General features: G+C 46.5%; 1 protein-coding gene across 4 annotated transcripts in view; it reads right to left on the bottom strand.

The window, feature by feature from the left end:
• DNAH14 (dynein axonemal heavy chain 14) overlaps positions 1-16,437 on the bottom strand; it is a 599,282-nt gene that overhangs the window by 380,545 nt on the left and 202,300 nt on the right. For all 4 annotated transcript variants that reach the window (XM_075925276.1, XM_075925277.1, XM_075925279.1 and 1 more), the window contains 2 exons: positions 1,719-1,823; positions 1,498-1,616 (listed from right to left, as the gene is read on the bottom strand). In XM_075925276.1, coding sequence (XP_075781391.1) covers positions 1,498-1,616; positions 1,719-1,823 — 224 coding nt within the window. The remainder of the gene's footprint in view (positions 1-1,497; positions 1,617-1,718; positions 1,824-16,437) is intronic.

Here is a 16,437-nt window from a genome sequence, read left to right as displayed (position 1 = left end):
TTTTTGTTTTTGTATATATTTGTTCAAACCATAGAGGTCTGGAATGGGTTGCATTCCCCCATTTTTCTTTTATGTCAAGAAGTAATGTGAATAAAACGTTTCCCCCTGTGCTGAGTAGACCCTGGCTCTATGGCTCCAAGGTGGATAAGGTGTTGCACCTCTGAACAAAGTAATAGCACATGAAAAGGGTCCCTGAAGAAGGATGGAAAAGGGTGATGGTTGGGGAATGGGGATGTGAATGAGATGGTATATCCTGACTGAAAGATCTCTAAGACCCAATGGTCTGAGGTGATAGCTTCCCAGTTGTGGAAGAATGATTATAAACAGAAGGTGAAGGATGGATTGTTCTCTGTAAGAACTGGGGAGATTCAATTGTTTTCAATGCTCTTGACTGATGCCTTAAATTTGCTTATTGAAGGCTGCAGGTTGGTTCACCCCAGAAGGTGGAGAGCAATGTCTTTGGGCCCTGGGGTCTGGCATTGTTGGTAATATTCATTAAATTGTTGATGCTCTGCTTGGTGTGAGTAATAGGAGTATCACTGACAGGGAGGGTAGGCAGGAGAGTAAGAAATAAATTGAAGTGTATATCCCACTTCCACCAGGTTTAGAACCCACTTGTGTGTTGTGATGTGGCCCCATCTACAATGGAAATGAGACAAATGGTTTGCAAAAAATGGGGAAGAAAATGATGTGCCATTAGGAGAATCTGAGGGTTATCATACTACCCTAGCTTGTGATCCTGAGTCCGAAGCAGGGTGAAGATTCTTCTCCAGAAGAATCACTTTACGGCAGAGATCTATATCCCTGTAAATCTTGGCCTTAAGCTTGGCATAGTCAGGGCAGTACTGAGGTGGGTGATCTTCACTGAGGCATCTGATGCATTGTGAATGTCCCTCGGAAACAGGCATTGTGTCCATGCAGGAAATGCAGCACTTGAAGCCCAGGGAACTTGGCATTTTGATAAAGAAAATAAGTTTATACTATGAATAACAACTATATGACAACACTAACTGGCTAATAAACTATGCTTAAGTAGAAAAAGCTTAGAAGAATACAGAGAACTGCAGAGCTCCGTCTCAGGCTGGGGTTGGTTGAGAAGGAACTGGAGTGCTCTGGGTGTGCATGCACAGTTCTGAGCAGCACTGCGTACACCATTGGCTCCACATATGTGCAGCCCGCGCAGGGACTGTTTCAAAATCTCCAACCCAGGTGCAGGGACAGCACCAAGACCAGATATGAAGCAGTCACGGGGACATCTCTCTTGAAGCAGCACCATCGATGGCATCTGCCATGTTTATGATGAGGCATAAAGAAGCTTTGATGCTGTTGAAGCAACCTGGCACAAGTTTCACTAATTTTATACCAACACTATCTGTATCAAGGAATCCATCCAAAGTTATAGACTTTTACTATAAAGAGCCATCTAAAAAAAATCAGCAGATATTTTTTAAAATATCATTGTGTTAATTATAATAATGACATGTATATATACCATACTTTGGCACTAAAAGAGTCTCTTCTTCAGCAGAACTGATCATCACCACCACTGGAGAGCTCTGGTCATATCTGAGTATATGTAACTTCCTGGTATTCGCAAAACATTTCACAAGATGAGGCTGAGGAAGAGACATAAAAGAAAATAGCAGAATAAAATATGAACAGTCTTTCACTATGTGTAACAAAAAGAATGTTCCTAGAATGGCATTCCAAAATGTTACCTGAACAGCTTCAGGATTTTTGCTTTCAGCTAAAATATCAAGAAGTTCAGCATTGCTGAGAAAATAAAATCTTGGAAAAACCATTCGTTTAATCTCAAGATAGTCCTGTTCCAAACAAACAAACAAAAATTTAAAAATAATGTTAAAGATACATTGAAACTAGAATACAGAAATATGATCCCAAACTCCTTATCCTTACATTCATAACCTTACATTGCACACACATATACCCCTCTTAACTTCATTCTTTTCCCTCACATGCTACATTCACCCTATTCTTCTCTCTATTCTTTACTCTTCCTCGTGATTGGCTTTCTGTCCTTTTTTATGCTCCCCACTGTAGTTGCACTAGCCTCCTTCCAAATCTGCTAAGTACCCTTCCTCACCCCCAATCCTCTCCAGAAAGTCCTCTTTTTGCATTCATCTAATCAATCTAATACAGTGTCTTTGTCTTCCTGAGACTGAATTCTTGTCCTCTGGTTTGCTTTTGTCTGTGTTAAACTAGAAACGCTTTGTGGCAGTGATGTATGGTCTTACTTTTTTTGTATTTCCCTATGCATATTTATAAAATAATAATTCTGTTTATCATGCTTATTTTTGTTGAAACCCTTACAGCATAAAGACAATTTTAAAATGCCACAGGATAACATTCCATATTTATTGATATCTACTATATTTTTCAGAGAGTTTGTGCATCTGTCTATGTGTCCAACTGTGAGTCCATTTGTTAAAGAACTAAACTGTAAGAGCTAGGACTACCAAATTTGATATGCAGCTTCCTCTTATGATAACTTAAAGCAAGATTAGGGTTTGGTTATGCCAGCACAATGGGATGTGTGTGCAATGTGACTGTTTCCCTTCAAAGAAAAAGGGGTGTTTGATAACAGGCACAGTTATACTCACATATGATCACAGAGAGGCAGCAAGCATGGAGGACAGTTATATCTCAGAATGATCACAAGGGAGCACCAAATCTGGTATGAGGTGTTGGATACCAGTTCCCTTGAGTGCAGAGACTACTGAAAGAGAACACCGGACATAAGATTTTCCTGCCCTGTCCACCCTGTAAGGGTCTCAATGATGTATGTCAGCACCATGACCGCCTGACAATGTCAAACTGGGGAATACACTGATGCTAACCATAGCTGAAATGGGTGCATTTTGAGTCTGGAAAGGCGCATTACATAACTGCATGCATCCATGTGGCTGAGAATGAGAAGAAGTTACTCACCCTGTGCAGTAACGATGGCTCTTCGAGGTGTGTGTCCTCTTGGGTGCTCCACTGTGGGTGTTGGGCTTGTCCCGGTGCTGCAGATCAGAAATCATTTAGCTGTTGTCTGCCAGACCACGCATGCACAGCAGACAACTTGCGGCTTTTTGCGCCATTTTCAGTTGCGTGGTTTGGCTCCGCCAGTTCTTCCTGATCATCGAAGCCTGGAAGACATAAACAACAGACTCCAAAGAGGGGAGGAGGGTGGGTTGTGGAGCACCCATGGGGACACACACCTCAAAGAACCATCATTACTGCATAGGGAGAGTAACTTCTTTTTCTTCGGGTAGTGTCCCCGTGGGTGCTCCACTGTGGGTGACTCCACAGCAGTAGCCAGACTAAAGGCGGTGGGTTCAGAGTCAATTAGTTACCACTGAGGAAAGTACTGCAGTGGCTACCACTGCGTCCATCATGAGAATGTTTTGTAGCATGTAATGTTTTGCGAAAGTGTGGCTGGACGACGAGGTAGCCACTTGGCAAATATCTTTTAGGGGAACCCCCTTGAGCAAAGCTGCTGAGGAGGCCATTGCTCTAGCAGAGTGAGCCATTATGGTTCATGGAATTGGAACGTCCCTTAATTCATAGCAGTGCATAATGCAAGAAATGATTATTTTGGAAATTCTCTGTGCCAACAGTGGGTGGCCCCTGGAACAGTCATCCAACGCAATTCTGGGACTTCCAGAAATCATGAGTTCTTTCTATGTAAAAGGCTAAGGCTTTACGAACGTCAAGGGAATGTAGTCTCAAGTGATGTTCCGAAATATGTAGTTTGGGATAGAATATGGGGAGAATACTTGATTCATTTATGCGAAAAGAAGAGTTAACTTTGAGTAAAAATGATGGTGGGGGACGTAACATTACTCCCTGTGCTGTAAAGATGGTGTAAGGGGGAGTAGCCGAGAGAGCCGCTAATTCCGCCACTCTACAAGCTGATGTAATTGCTAGAAGGAATAGGACTTTCATAGTTAAGGTACAGAAATCACATATGGCCAATGGTTCAAATGGTAGACACATTAAAGTGTCTAAGACCAATTCCAAATTCCAGGGGTCCGGAGGTTGTCTGTGCTCAGGGAAAAGGTTGGTGAGGCTTTTAATAAATCTTTTCATAGTCGGATGGGAGAAGGCAGTGTATCCATCAATAGGCTGATGGAATGCTGTAATAGCAGCCAGATGCACCTTGAACAATGAGAGGGCCAATCCAAGGTGTGTGAGGTGTAAGACATAATTTAAGATGTAGTGTAATGGTGATTCGACAAGGTCTAGGTTTCTGGCCGAGCACCATTCTTGGAATCTTTGCCATTTATGGAGGTAGTTACTACGAGTTGAGAATTTTCTGCTATGTAACAGCACATCTTTGACCTCATAGGAACAACTCATCTCTCTCTGTCTGAACCAATTAGGAATCATGCGGACAGAGCGAGGTGATCCGGTTGTGGATGTAGTATTTGCCCATGGTCTTGTGTCAGTAGATCAGGTCAACTGGGAAGATGGTACGGAGAATGAGGAGACATTCGAAACAGGTAAGGAAACCAAGTCTGGCAAAGCCAGAATGGTGCTATTAAAATCACCTTTGCCTTCTCCATGATTATCTTCTCCAGGACCCTGGGGATTACAGGAATGGGAGGGAATACATATAGGAGACGATGGCCCCAGTTGTAGAGGAAAGCATTACCTTTGTATGCTTGGCCAATGCCTGCCCTTGAGCAATATTATACGCACTTTGTGTTGTACTGTGTGGTGAAGAGTCTGCAGATGGGTGGCCCCACCATTCTAATATTGTACAAAGGACATGTAGGTGTAGTTCCCACTTGTGTTGATGGGCGAATTGCCTGCTGAGCGCATCCACTGTAATATTGTCCTCCTCTGGAAGGTAGGCTGCTGCGAGAGAAATGTTGTGCCGGTTGCAGAAGTTCCATAGATGGAAAGCTTCTATGCAGAGGGAATGGGAGCGAGCTCCTCCCTGCCTGTTTATATAATAAATTGTTGTGATATTGTCTGTAAGTATCCTCACCACTCGGTTGCGAATAAGCGGTAGGAAATGTTTGCAGGCATTGGGTACAGTTCGGAGCTCGAGTAGGTTTATATGGAGGAGGGATTCCTCGGGAGACCAGTGACCTTGGACTTGACTGTTTCTCATGTGAGCTCCCCAGCCAAGAAGGGATGCATCCGTTGTAATTTGGACCATGGGTTGAAGTCGGTGGAATGGAATACCAGCCAACTTGTTGTGGGGAACAGTCCAACAGAGGCCCTGAGGAGGCAGTTGTCCAGATATGGAAAAATAATGATCCCTAGTTGATGAAGGAATGTCGCCACCACAGCCAATGTTTTGGAGAAAACCCTGGGGACTAACGATAGTCTGAATGAAAGAACTTTGTACTGATAGTGGTTGGTGCCTACTATGAAGTGGAGGAATCGTCTGTGAGCTGGGTGAATGGTAATATGAAAGTAGGCGTCCTGTAACTCAAGGGATGCAAACCAGTCGCCATGTTCCAGTGCAGGTATGATTGTTGCTAGCGTCACCATCTTAAAGTGCTGCTTGTGGAGGTGTTGGTTTAGCCGCCAAAGGTCGAGTATGGGTCTCCAACCCCAAGATTTTTTCTCTGTTAGGAAATAGTGGGAGTAAAAACCCCTCCCTTCAAATGCCTCCGGTACCCTCTCTATTGTTCCTGTGTTGAGTAGATGCACTACCTCCTGCTTGAGAGGAGGTTCGTGAGATGGGTCCCTGAAGAGGGAGGGAGGGGAAGGAGTGGGAGGGGGGGCACGCAAATGGGATCACGTAGCCTGACGTTATAAGCTGAATGATCCATCCATCTGACGTTATTGTAGCCTAGCGATGGAGAAAGGGCCTCAAGAGATGATGGAAAAGTGCGTTGGTGACATTGTGACTGTGCAACAATTGGATGGTTAGCAATCCCTCGATGCTCATGTCAAACCTGCTGCTTGGTTGACTGCTGGTGGGTTGGCCTAGCGACTTGTGGACGTCGCCTCTGGAGATGCTGCCTTGGTCTTTGAGGATCATAGTGGTGTGGCCAAGATGGTGCGAAGGATAATGGTCTCTGCCTTTGATAAGGTGTGTTTCGCTTCTGGTGGTATGGTGGTGTATACATACCCAAGGTTCTTAATGTTGTGTGTGAGTCTTGGCCAGAGTGGAGGACTTGGTCAGTCTTATCGCAAACAGCATTTGCCTATCAAAAGGTAAGTCCTCCACCTTACTCTGGAGCTCTTTGGGAACTGCCGCCATATGTAGCCATGAAGCCCTGCACATGACTATGGATGTGGCTATGGTGCGGGCTGCTGCATCGGCCATGTCCAGTGCGATGTGTAGTGTGGAACAGGACGACACATATCCTTCCTGAATTATAACTTTCAGGACTTGACGTTTACCCTCCGGAAGATGTTCAAGGACAGGGACAAGTTTGGCATAATTATCAAAATTATGATTGGCCAATAAGGCAGAGTAATTCACCATGCGGAGTGTTAATGTTGCCGATGAATATACTTTCCTGCCTAGTAGGTCAAGTTTCTTGCTGTCCTTATCTGCGGTGGCATTCTTATAATGCAGCGCTTTGGCTCTTTGCTGAGCCGCGTCCATGACCAAGGAATTGGGTTGAGGATGGTTAAAGAGAAACTCCATTCCTTTGGCTGGGACGAAGTACTTCTTGTCCGTTCTTCTGTTGGTAGGCAGAACGGAAGCTGGAGTTTGCCAGATGTCACTGGCTACCTCAAGTATGGCCTCGTCCGATAGGAGGGCCACCTTGGATGACTGGGATGGGTGTAGATTCCGCAGCAGATGGTGTTGCTTCTGCTGAACCTCTCCCAGTTGGACATTTTGACTCTCAGCGACCCTTCTAAACAGTTTCTGGAAGTCTTTCATATCGTCCACGGGTGAGGTATCTCCCTGGAATACTGCATTGTCCAGAGAGGAGGACGCCACATCTATGGGGGATTGTTGTTGAGATTCCTCCATGTCTGATAAGTGCGTGCTCCGCTCCGTGACATGCTGGACCGTTGGCGGTTGGTCGCCAGTAGGTGTAGGTCGTTTGTGTGTAAATGGTGAAACAGATCTGCTCTTGTCTGGGGTAGTATATGAAGGAGCAGATGAAAGTGATATGCCTCTTAAGTGGGCAGGTGAGCAGGGCGAATGCTCCTGGTGACTGCAATGTCTGAGCCATCGATCATCATGGTATGGCGAATACCTGTGTGCATATCTATAGTCCTCCCTATACCTAGAAATTCTGTAGTATGAGGGGGATTGAGGTGATCTTGAGCGTCCCCATGAATAAGGTGGTGATGGGAAATAGTGACTGTGATATCGGTGATATCTTGAGTGCGGAGATACGTTGTGCTGCAAATACTGTGGTCTGGAGGAATGATGAGTTGAATGGGATGGCCATACCAGAGATGAAGATGGTGGTTCTGGAGAGAACGGCTCTGTCTCAGGGCTAGGAGATGAAGTAGGAAGCCTGTGTGTCTTCTTTCTTCGCCTGATCAGTGCTGGTGAGTAGTATACTGGAGATATAGGAGGCATCGATCTAGGGGTTGTTAAGACTCGCGAGTAGGTAGGTTCCAGAGAGGAGTGCATCGGTGCCAACAGAGCGGTTTTGGAGTGGCTCAGTGCTGAGACAATCGGCATCGGCGCTGTCAGTGCTGATGAAGCGGGTGCTGACATGTTTGTTGTTGGTGCGCTTGGTGCCAGAACAGAGTCCAGTGCCGATGTTGTGGCCGGAATTGGTGCTGAGGACGTCGGTGCTGAGGGTGCCGATGGCATCGGTGCCAACTTTGGTCGAGGTGCAGCACGCACTATTGGCCTTGGTGCTGAAGTGCTACACACCTGTTTGTCCTTGTCTGGTCTACGGATCATCGTCAGTCCTGAGGTGCCTGGCTTGTCCCCTGTACTCACACTGGGTAGTGGTAGAGAGCGGGATGGGGACAAGGTCTTCTTTTTATGCGTCACCTTCAGAGAAGTGTGACATGGCGGCATGGTCGAAGGGTCCGGCTGCGGCTGAAGGGCTTTGTTGAAGAGTAATATTTTGAGCAGCATTTCATGGTCTCAACGTGCCCATGCCGTCAACTTCGAGCAGTGGGAACACTTTTGGGGAATGTGTCCCTCACTAAGGCATCTTATACAAGATGAGTGCCCATCTGTTGAAGCGGGCATGGACTCTTTGCAAGTTGAGCACTTCTTAAACTCTGGGGATCCAGACATCTTAACGAATTCTACTAATTAATTTTTTTAACGCACTAATGAACTAACTAGAACAATATGTAAAATAACAACTAACTAACTAAATACAACTTTTTTCTCTCTCCTTTTAGATCCTGTCAGGATTGATGCGAGAGCAAGTTGTTTCTCTGTCTGCGCCCGAAAACAGTTAGGAGGAACTGGCGGAGCAGGACCACACGACTGAAAACGGCACGAAAAGCCGTAAGATGGCCACCGCGCATGTGCAGTCTGGCAGACAATGGCTAAAAGATCTCCGATCTGTGGTGCCTGGACTAGCCCGACACCCACAGTGGAGCACCTACAAGGATACTATCCGAAGAAGAAGGCAAGCTTGTACAGTGGTCAGAAGTGCCAGAGATAGCTGCCAAATAAGGCCCATAGAGGGTTGAACAGTATTGAGGAAGAAATATTGTGTCTGTAGTGGAGTTGAGCACTGTACCAAGGAACTCGATCATTTGCACCAGAACTAACAACTTTTTGTCATTTATCAGGAGACTGAGTGTCAGCACATGCTGAGGAGAAGAGCGATGAACTCTGATTTCAGCATGACCTTTGACCAGCCAGTCGTCTAGATAAGGATAAACCTGGCTGCCATGGCACCTCAGGTAAGCCGTTACCACTGACATACACTTTGTGAATACCCTGGGAGCTGTTGCTAGGCCTAAGGGAAGCAATGCAAATTGGTAATCGTTTTGGCCTACCTTGAACCACAGATATCGCCCAAGTCCCTTGAAGATCACAATGTGAAAATACACATCTTTGAGGTCAAGGGTGTCATACCTGTCTCCCAGATCCAGGACAGAATTAATCATGGCCAGGGAGACCATGCAAAACTTGAGGCAAACCAGGTAACTGTTCAGGACTTGCAGGTTCAAGATGGGCCACAGGATTCTTCTAGTTTGGGGGATTAAGAAATATCAGGAGTAAAATCGCTGGATGGGGAACCTAGTAGGCATCCTTTCCACTGCTCCCAATTGGAGCAACTCCATAATCTCCTGCTTGAGAAGTTCCTTGCAAGACAGATCCCTAAATAGAGACAGGGTGGATGAGTAAGAATGGGGGGTAGAGGACAGCCAAAGTGTGCTGTATGGTAGCCAAGACCCAACAGTCCGCTCTGATCTCTCTCCAGGCTAGGAGGAAGGGATGGAAGGAAAGAAATGGGGAGGATATAGTGTGGCCATGCTGCCATTGGGCACACCCTCAAAAGGTGTATTTTCCAAATTTGGCCTGGCTAGAGAACACTTGGGAGGCAGACTGGGATTGATGCCCCTGCCTCCAAAGGAAGGGCTTCAGACACCATTAGGCCAAGTCTTTGCAGGAATAAGGCCCTTTTGACTGGGGTGGCTGGGGCTTAAACTTCTGCTCAGGCCCTGGGATGTATACTCCCAAGGCTTTTAGAGTCGTACAGGAGTCTTTAAGCCCATGTAATTTTGTGTCCATTTGCTTGGAAATACAGACATGCCATCAAACGGGAGGTCCTGCATTGAGCTCTTGGCCTCCAGAGACAGGCAGGGCAGAAGCAACCAAGCTGCCCTTTGCATCAACATGACAGAAGCTATGGAATACGCTGCCGAGTCCACCACATCAGAAGCTGCCTACAGAGCCATCCTGGTCATAGAAGCTCACTCCTCTGCAATAGCACTGAACTTTTTCCTAGACGCTTCGAGAAGTAAGGCTTCGAATTTGGACACTGCCTGCCATGTATTGAGGTTGTAGTGAGCAAAAAGGGCCTAATTGTTCCCATCTGTAGCTGAAAGCTGGCTAAGGAATAAAGCTTACATCCAAAGAGATCCAACCACTGGAGTCTTTACTCTTTGGGGTAGGGGCATGCTGGCCCTTATGCTCCCTGTGGTTGACCGACTCCACCACCAGTGAGTTACTTGCAGGGTGAGTATACAAATACTCATGGTCCTTGGTGGGCACAAAGTACTTTCTCTCCACCCTCTTGGAGATAGGCAGGATGGATGAAGGAGTCTGCCACATAAACTTAGCAACCTTGGCTATTGCTTCATGCAATGGCAAGGCCACTCTATCTGGTACAATCCGGCTAAGGAAAACAAAGAGGGAATCCAAGGTCTCCTAGACTTCCTCCACCTGGAGATCCAGGCTGATTGTCACCCTCTTCAAAAAGTCCTGATGGGCCTTCATATCATCAGGTGGGACCTCCGGAGGGGGTGCCACTATGGCTTAGTCTGGCAATGAGGAAGAGACTTGGTCCAGATGGTCCTCTTCAAGTGATGTAGGCTGATTGTCCAGTCCCTTTTTCAACTGAGTAACTGGTCTGGCAACTTCCAGTACCTGTACATGGCCAGTGGGGGGGCACCAAAGGGGCCTCTGATGCTCCAGCCACCTAATGGGTAGCCTGGGGCTGAACCTGAAAACCCAGGTGGTCCATGGGCACCATTGTGTTGGCCACTGAGCCTGAGGTCACAGTATACCCTGAAAGGCCATCTGCAGTACCAGCTGGAATGGCCTCAGGTGCAGTGCCAAAGATTGCTCTGGGAGCAAGGAGACAGTCTGATGCAGCACTTGCTGAGCAGATGCTGGCTAAAGCCCACAAATGGGAACATGTGCTGCACTCTCTCCAGTACCGAAAACCTGGTGGTGACAGTGATCTCAGTGACCAAGTGCTATGCCTGGACTGGTGGCCCCCAGAGCTACATTGATCTTTGGATCTGCTCCTTGTTGGCAGTGACTGGTGCTGAGAGTATGACTGCTAGGGCTGGGATGTTGAGCAGGATTCTATAGGCTATGCCCCCATGCCTAATGTAGCTTGGTGCTGCTGAGTATCGGCATTATGGCAAGCAGTGCCATGGTCATGGGGAATTACTCTTAGAGCGGTGAAACTCATATGGGGAGTAACTCTCCCTATGATGCCACTGTTGTGGGGAAGTGGGGGGCAGGACACATGCCTCCATAAGTCTATGCCTGGACTCCGGCAACACTTAAGATTCAGCATCCAGTGCCAGTGTCTCTCTCACCAATCAAGTGGAACTATGAGGAGCTCTCCTGTCTGATCAAGCAGTAAAGGGAGAATATCAGGCATTCGCCAACTGAGGGGCAAACGGTGGCTTCCACCTATGCAAGGGATCCAACCGATGCCAGAGGAGGCAGTACCAGCATGGTCAAGATATCCTGTGATTCCTGGAAAGCCTCTGGCATGGAAGTGATGGGAAGTGAGGAATGGACAGGACTGCTATGGTCGGCCTGCACAGGGCTTTTTCCTGAGGGCAGCCTCCCATCCAATCATCCCTTGTCCTTTTGAGAACAGGGGGACTGACCCTTGCTGACATCTTAGTCCTCTTAGCCAGAGCCAGGGACGATGATGACAGTGCCAGGGGAGCGTTCTGCACTGAAGTGCTCAGCACTGAGTCTAAGTACTGGTCCATCAACAGAGCTTTTAAATGTATACCTCTACCCTTTATTGTCTTGGGGTGAAAAAAAACTACAGATTCTGCACTTATCTGAGATATATGTCTCTCCCAGACAATGTAGCACCTGAAGCACTATGTCCAATTTTTGGTGATCAATATGTAGCAAGGATATAGATACCAGAAAGGATCCAGAGCTAAGTGACAAAGATGATCAAAGGAATGAAATGCAAGCCATATGAACAAAGGATGAAGGAACTGGATAGGCTTAGTTTAGAAAAGAGAAAGTTAAGAGAGGATATGGTAGTGGACTTTAGTTACCTGAAAAGCTTCCATAAAAAAAGATGGAGAAAAGTTCTTCTGTTTTACCATAAAGGCAGAACAAGAGAAAATGGATTCAAACTACAGCATAGCATAAACTCTAAGAACAGTAGGATAATGGAAATGTTTGCTTTGGGAGGCTATGGAAGCTTTTTCACTGGAAGTTTTCAAAAGGAGACTGGAGCATCATCTCTCCTGGATGATTTAAACACAACAAACCCTGAATCTTGGCAGGAGGTCAGCCAAGATGACCTTTGCACTTCCTTCTAATCCTGGGATTTTATTATTCTACTATTAGTCATTTAGTTTAAAAAAGTATGTAAATAAAAATACGTACTTGGGTCATCAATTATTTCTTATGAATTGCAAGTCCAGCTCCTTCAGGTGTTATATAATCTTGATCAATGTCATTTATGCCAAAATGTCATGGCTTTACATCATTCACCCAATTCACAGAGACAACATAAAACATGTAGCTATCATGCCTATCAGGCCATAGCCTCATGACAACAGTAAACTCACCTGGTAGAGGGCTGGGTTGAACACGCCTTATTTGTCCTTGCAACAGGCTGGAGAGTCATGCAGAGATGGATCTTCTGTCCTTTGCTCTCTCCCTGCCTTCTCATCATGCAGACAGTGAAACCCAACCCTTTTTCAAGGAGCAGATCTATCTAAGTTTTATTGTCAAGGCACAGATTTTCCCTCATCACTGATGCTCAAAATACAGCTAAGGTTGCTATGTACATAAAATTCCACACACAAAACCACATAAGTGAGGAAATGCAAAGTTCAGTTACCTAAAATTACATACCTTCACCCTTCCAAGAGTCAGATACCTTACTACTGGAACAATTACCATACAACATACAATGCACTCAAATCTCAGATCTGCCCCATTAAGGATGGGTAGACCTGAGGACAAGAGGTAGTGTTGTATTCCCTTCCTGTACCATTTTCAAAACAGTTTCTGAATAACATACCAAATGAGAGAAGCCAACATAAGACACGTTCTCTGCCAACTGGTGCACAAAAGAATTCAGTTACAAGTAATACTGATTTTTTTCTTTATTACTACACAGTCATAGACAGATTGCCCAAAATCTCATTGGCTGTGTCTACATTGGCACCCTTTTCCATAAAAGGGATGCTAATGAGACACTTCGGAATTGCAAATTCCGTGGGGGATTTAAATATCTCCCGCGGCATTTGCATGAACATGGCTGCCGCTTTTTTCCGGCTCGGGGTTTTGCCGGAGAAAAGCGCCAGTCTAGACGGGATCTTGCGGAAAATAAACCCTTTTCCGGAAGATCCCTTATTCCTACTTTCAAGTAAAAGGGATCTTTCCTACCTGCGCTCTCAGCACCCCCAGCCCACCGCTCCCAGGCCTGTGGAGTGCATGAATGGCATGAGTCCCATCAGTTTCTTTTCTACCTGACGTCCCTGTAGACTCCAAGCAGAGGGGAGGACAGGAGGCACCCACAGGGACACACATCTCGAAGAACTATCCTTACTGCACAGAGTGAGTAACTTCTTCTTTTTCATCAAATGGTGTCCCTGTGGGTGTTCCACTCAGGTGACTCCGTAGCAGTGCCCACCCGATAGAGGTGGGCATTGGAGTCTACGTGGAAAAAGGAAGGATCACATCTGCTAGTGATATGGAGGGTATTGGCCCCTTGTATAGGGCTTAGTGCTGTGTAAAAGTATGGTGTGAGAACCATGTGGCTGCTCTACAAATGTCCGCCAACAGTACATTGTTCAGAAAGGCCGTAGTAGTGGCCTTCACATGTGTGGAATGAGCTCTGATGGGCTGTGGTGGCTATCTGCCCCTAAGTTCATAAACGACACGTATGCAGTCTGGAATCCACTTGGTTAGGTGCTGTGCTGACACTGCTGTTCCTGTGCATGGTCCTGACCATGCCACAAAGAGCCTGTCCAATTTTCTGGTTGCTCTAGTTCTATCAAGGTAGAATGCAATTTCCCTCCTCGCATCCAGTGTATGTAATATAGCCTCCTTGGGGGAGGCATGAGGTTTAGGGAAATAGGCAGGTAAGTAGATGGGTTCATTTACGTGGAAGTCAGATATAACCTTAGGGAGGAACTTGGGATGAGGTGTGAGTATGACTTTATCCCTGGTAAATGTAGTGAAAGGAGAGTCTGCCATGAGGGCTAAGATTTCTTCTACCCTTCTTGCTGGTTAGCATGTCAAGGACCAAATTCAGGTTGCATGGTGCACCAGCGTCGGAGGTTTGGACGCATTTTCTGTAAGCCTGTGAGAAAATGCTTCACCATGGGATGTGCGAAGAGAGAGAAGCTGTTTATCGGCTCATGGAAGGCCGTGATTGCCACCAGATGGACTCGGACAGAGCTGATGGAGAGGCCCGCATTGCTAAGATCCAAAAGGTAGTTGAGTAAGATAGGTATAGGGACTGTAGTGGGATGCAAATTGTGCATCGCGCACCATTGTTGAAAACATGTCCATTTGTTTTGATAGGTGCTTCTCGTGGAGGGGCGCCGACTGTTTAGATGAACTTGTTTGACACTGTCCAAACAGGTGAGTTCTTCATTCTGGACCCATGAAGAAATCACTCCATGAGTTTCATGGTTTTGATATTGAGGTGACATATAATGCGTGGTACTGTGTGAAGAGATTCAGCACCACCAGGAAAAGGATAGGTTGATCTATCGACCGGTAGTGTAGGTAAGGAAACCAGGGCGGTCTTGGCCCGGCTGGGGCTATTAAAATTACCGTGGTTCAATCGGATCAGATCTGGTTGATCACTCTGGCAATAAGCGGAATTGGTGGAAAAGTATAAAGTAGGGGAGCTGTCCAGCGGATGGTGAAGGCATTCCCTTCTGATCACTTGCCTAGTCCTGCCCGAGAGCAGAATCTGTGGCATTTGCAGTTGTGAGGTGTTGCAAAGAGGTTTATACCTGGAAAGCCCCATTTGCGGAAGATTGAAAGGATGACATTAGTATTGATCTCCCAGGGTATGTCTACACTACCCCCCTAGTTCGAACTAGGGGGGTAATGTATGCATACCGAACTTGCTAATGAAGCCCGGGATTTGAATTTCCCGGGCTTCATTAGCATAAAGCCGGCGCCGCCATTTTTAAAAGCCGGCTAGTGCGAACCCCGTGCCGCGCGGCTACACGCGGCACGGACTAGATAGTTCGGATTAGGCTTCCTAATCCGAACTATCTGTACACCTCGTTCCACGAAGCGTACAGATAGTTCGGATTAGAAGCCTAATCCGAACTATCTAGTCCGTGCCGCGTGTAGCCGCGCGGCACGGGGTTCGCACTAGCCGGCTTTTAAAAATGGCGGCGCCGGCTTTATGCTAATGAAGCCCGGGAAATTCAAATCCCGGGCTTCATTAGCAAGTTCGGTATGCATACATTACCCCCCTAGTTCGAACTAGGGGGGTAGTGTAGACATACCCCCACTCATGCTGATCTGAGAAATGTCTGCTCAGCTTGTCAGGTCTCACATTCTGTTGTCCTGGTATGTACATGGCCGTTGGGGTTATCTGGTTTCTGATGCACCAGATCCCAATCAGAGTGTGATTGGGCACCCCCATGCCGGTTGACATAAAACATAGACAGCGTGTTGTCCATGTGGTCACGGATAGTTCTGCTCTTTATCAAGGGAAGGAAATGGGCGCAAGCCCTGCAAATGACCCTGAGCTCTAAGATATGGATGTGAAAGTGTCTCTCATGTTGGGCCCATGTATCCTGTATTGACGCTGCGCCACAGTGGCTCCCCAGCCCATAAGTGTTGCATCTGTTCTTATAGTAACTGAAGGATATACCAACAAGGAGGTTGTTTGGAGATGTCCACCATTTGAGAGACTGCAGCACTGGTGGAGGAAGCGAGAGGTGAGTTGCAAGGCTGGGTCAGGTTGGTATATAGTTGATTGAGAGCCAATGTTGTAGGCAACGCATGTGCAGCCTTACAAGCAAGACCACAAATGTCGGGGCCGCCATGTGCTCTAGTAATTGAAGGCACGTGCGGACTGTAGAGAAGGGGGCCTGTCTAACCTGTCGAATGACATCACAGATCACTCTGAATCTTTGTGGTAGGGGGCAGGCTTTTGCTGTGACTGAGTCTAACAATGCCCCAGTGAACTCTATCTTTTGTGTGGACTGGATTTTTGGTGGACGGTGGATTGTTGCATGTTGATAAGTAGGCCACATCAGGAAAAACATTACCTGGTAATAGTTGTCATGATGATAGTTTACTGATAGGTAGGGCCTTTGATTAGACAATTGTCTATATAAAGGAAGATACTGACATTTTGTTTTCTGAGAAAGGCTGTGACTATGGTTAGGGTTTTCAAAAATACTCAAGGGGCCATAGAGAAGCCAAAGGGGAGGACTCTGTAGTGATAATGAACTTGTCCTACGACGAATCTGAGGAATCTTCTGTGGGACAGATGGATAGTCACATGGAAATATGCATCTTCTAGGTCATGGGCTGAGAACCACTCACCCTTGTTCAGTGCAGGTATGATTGTTGCTAAGGTCACCATTCTG

This window comes from Pelodiscus sinensis, chromosome 3, assembly GCF_049634645.1.
Source record: "Pelodiscus sinensis isolate JC-2024 chromosome 3, ASM4963464v1, whole genome shotgun sequence".
NCBI classification, from domain to species: Eukaryota; Metazoa; Chordata; order Testudines; family Trionychidae; genus Pelodiscus; species Pelodiscus sinensis.
This window is presented reverse-complemented; position numbering and strand designations above follow the sequence as displayed.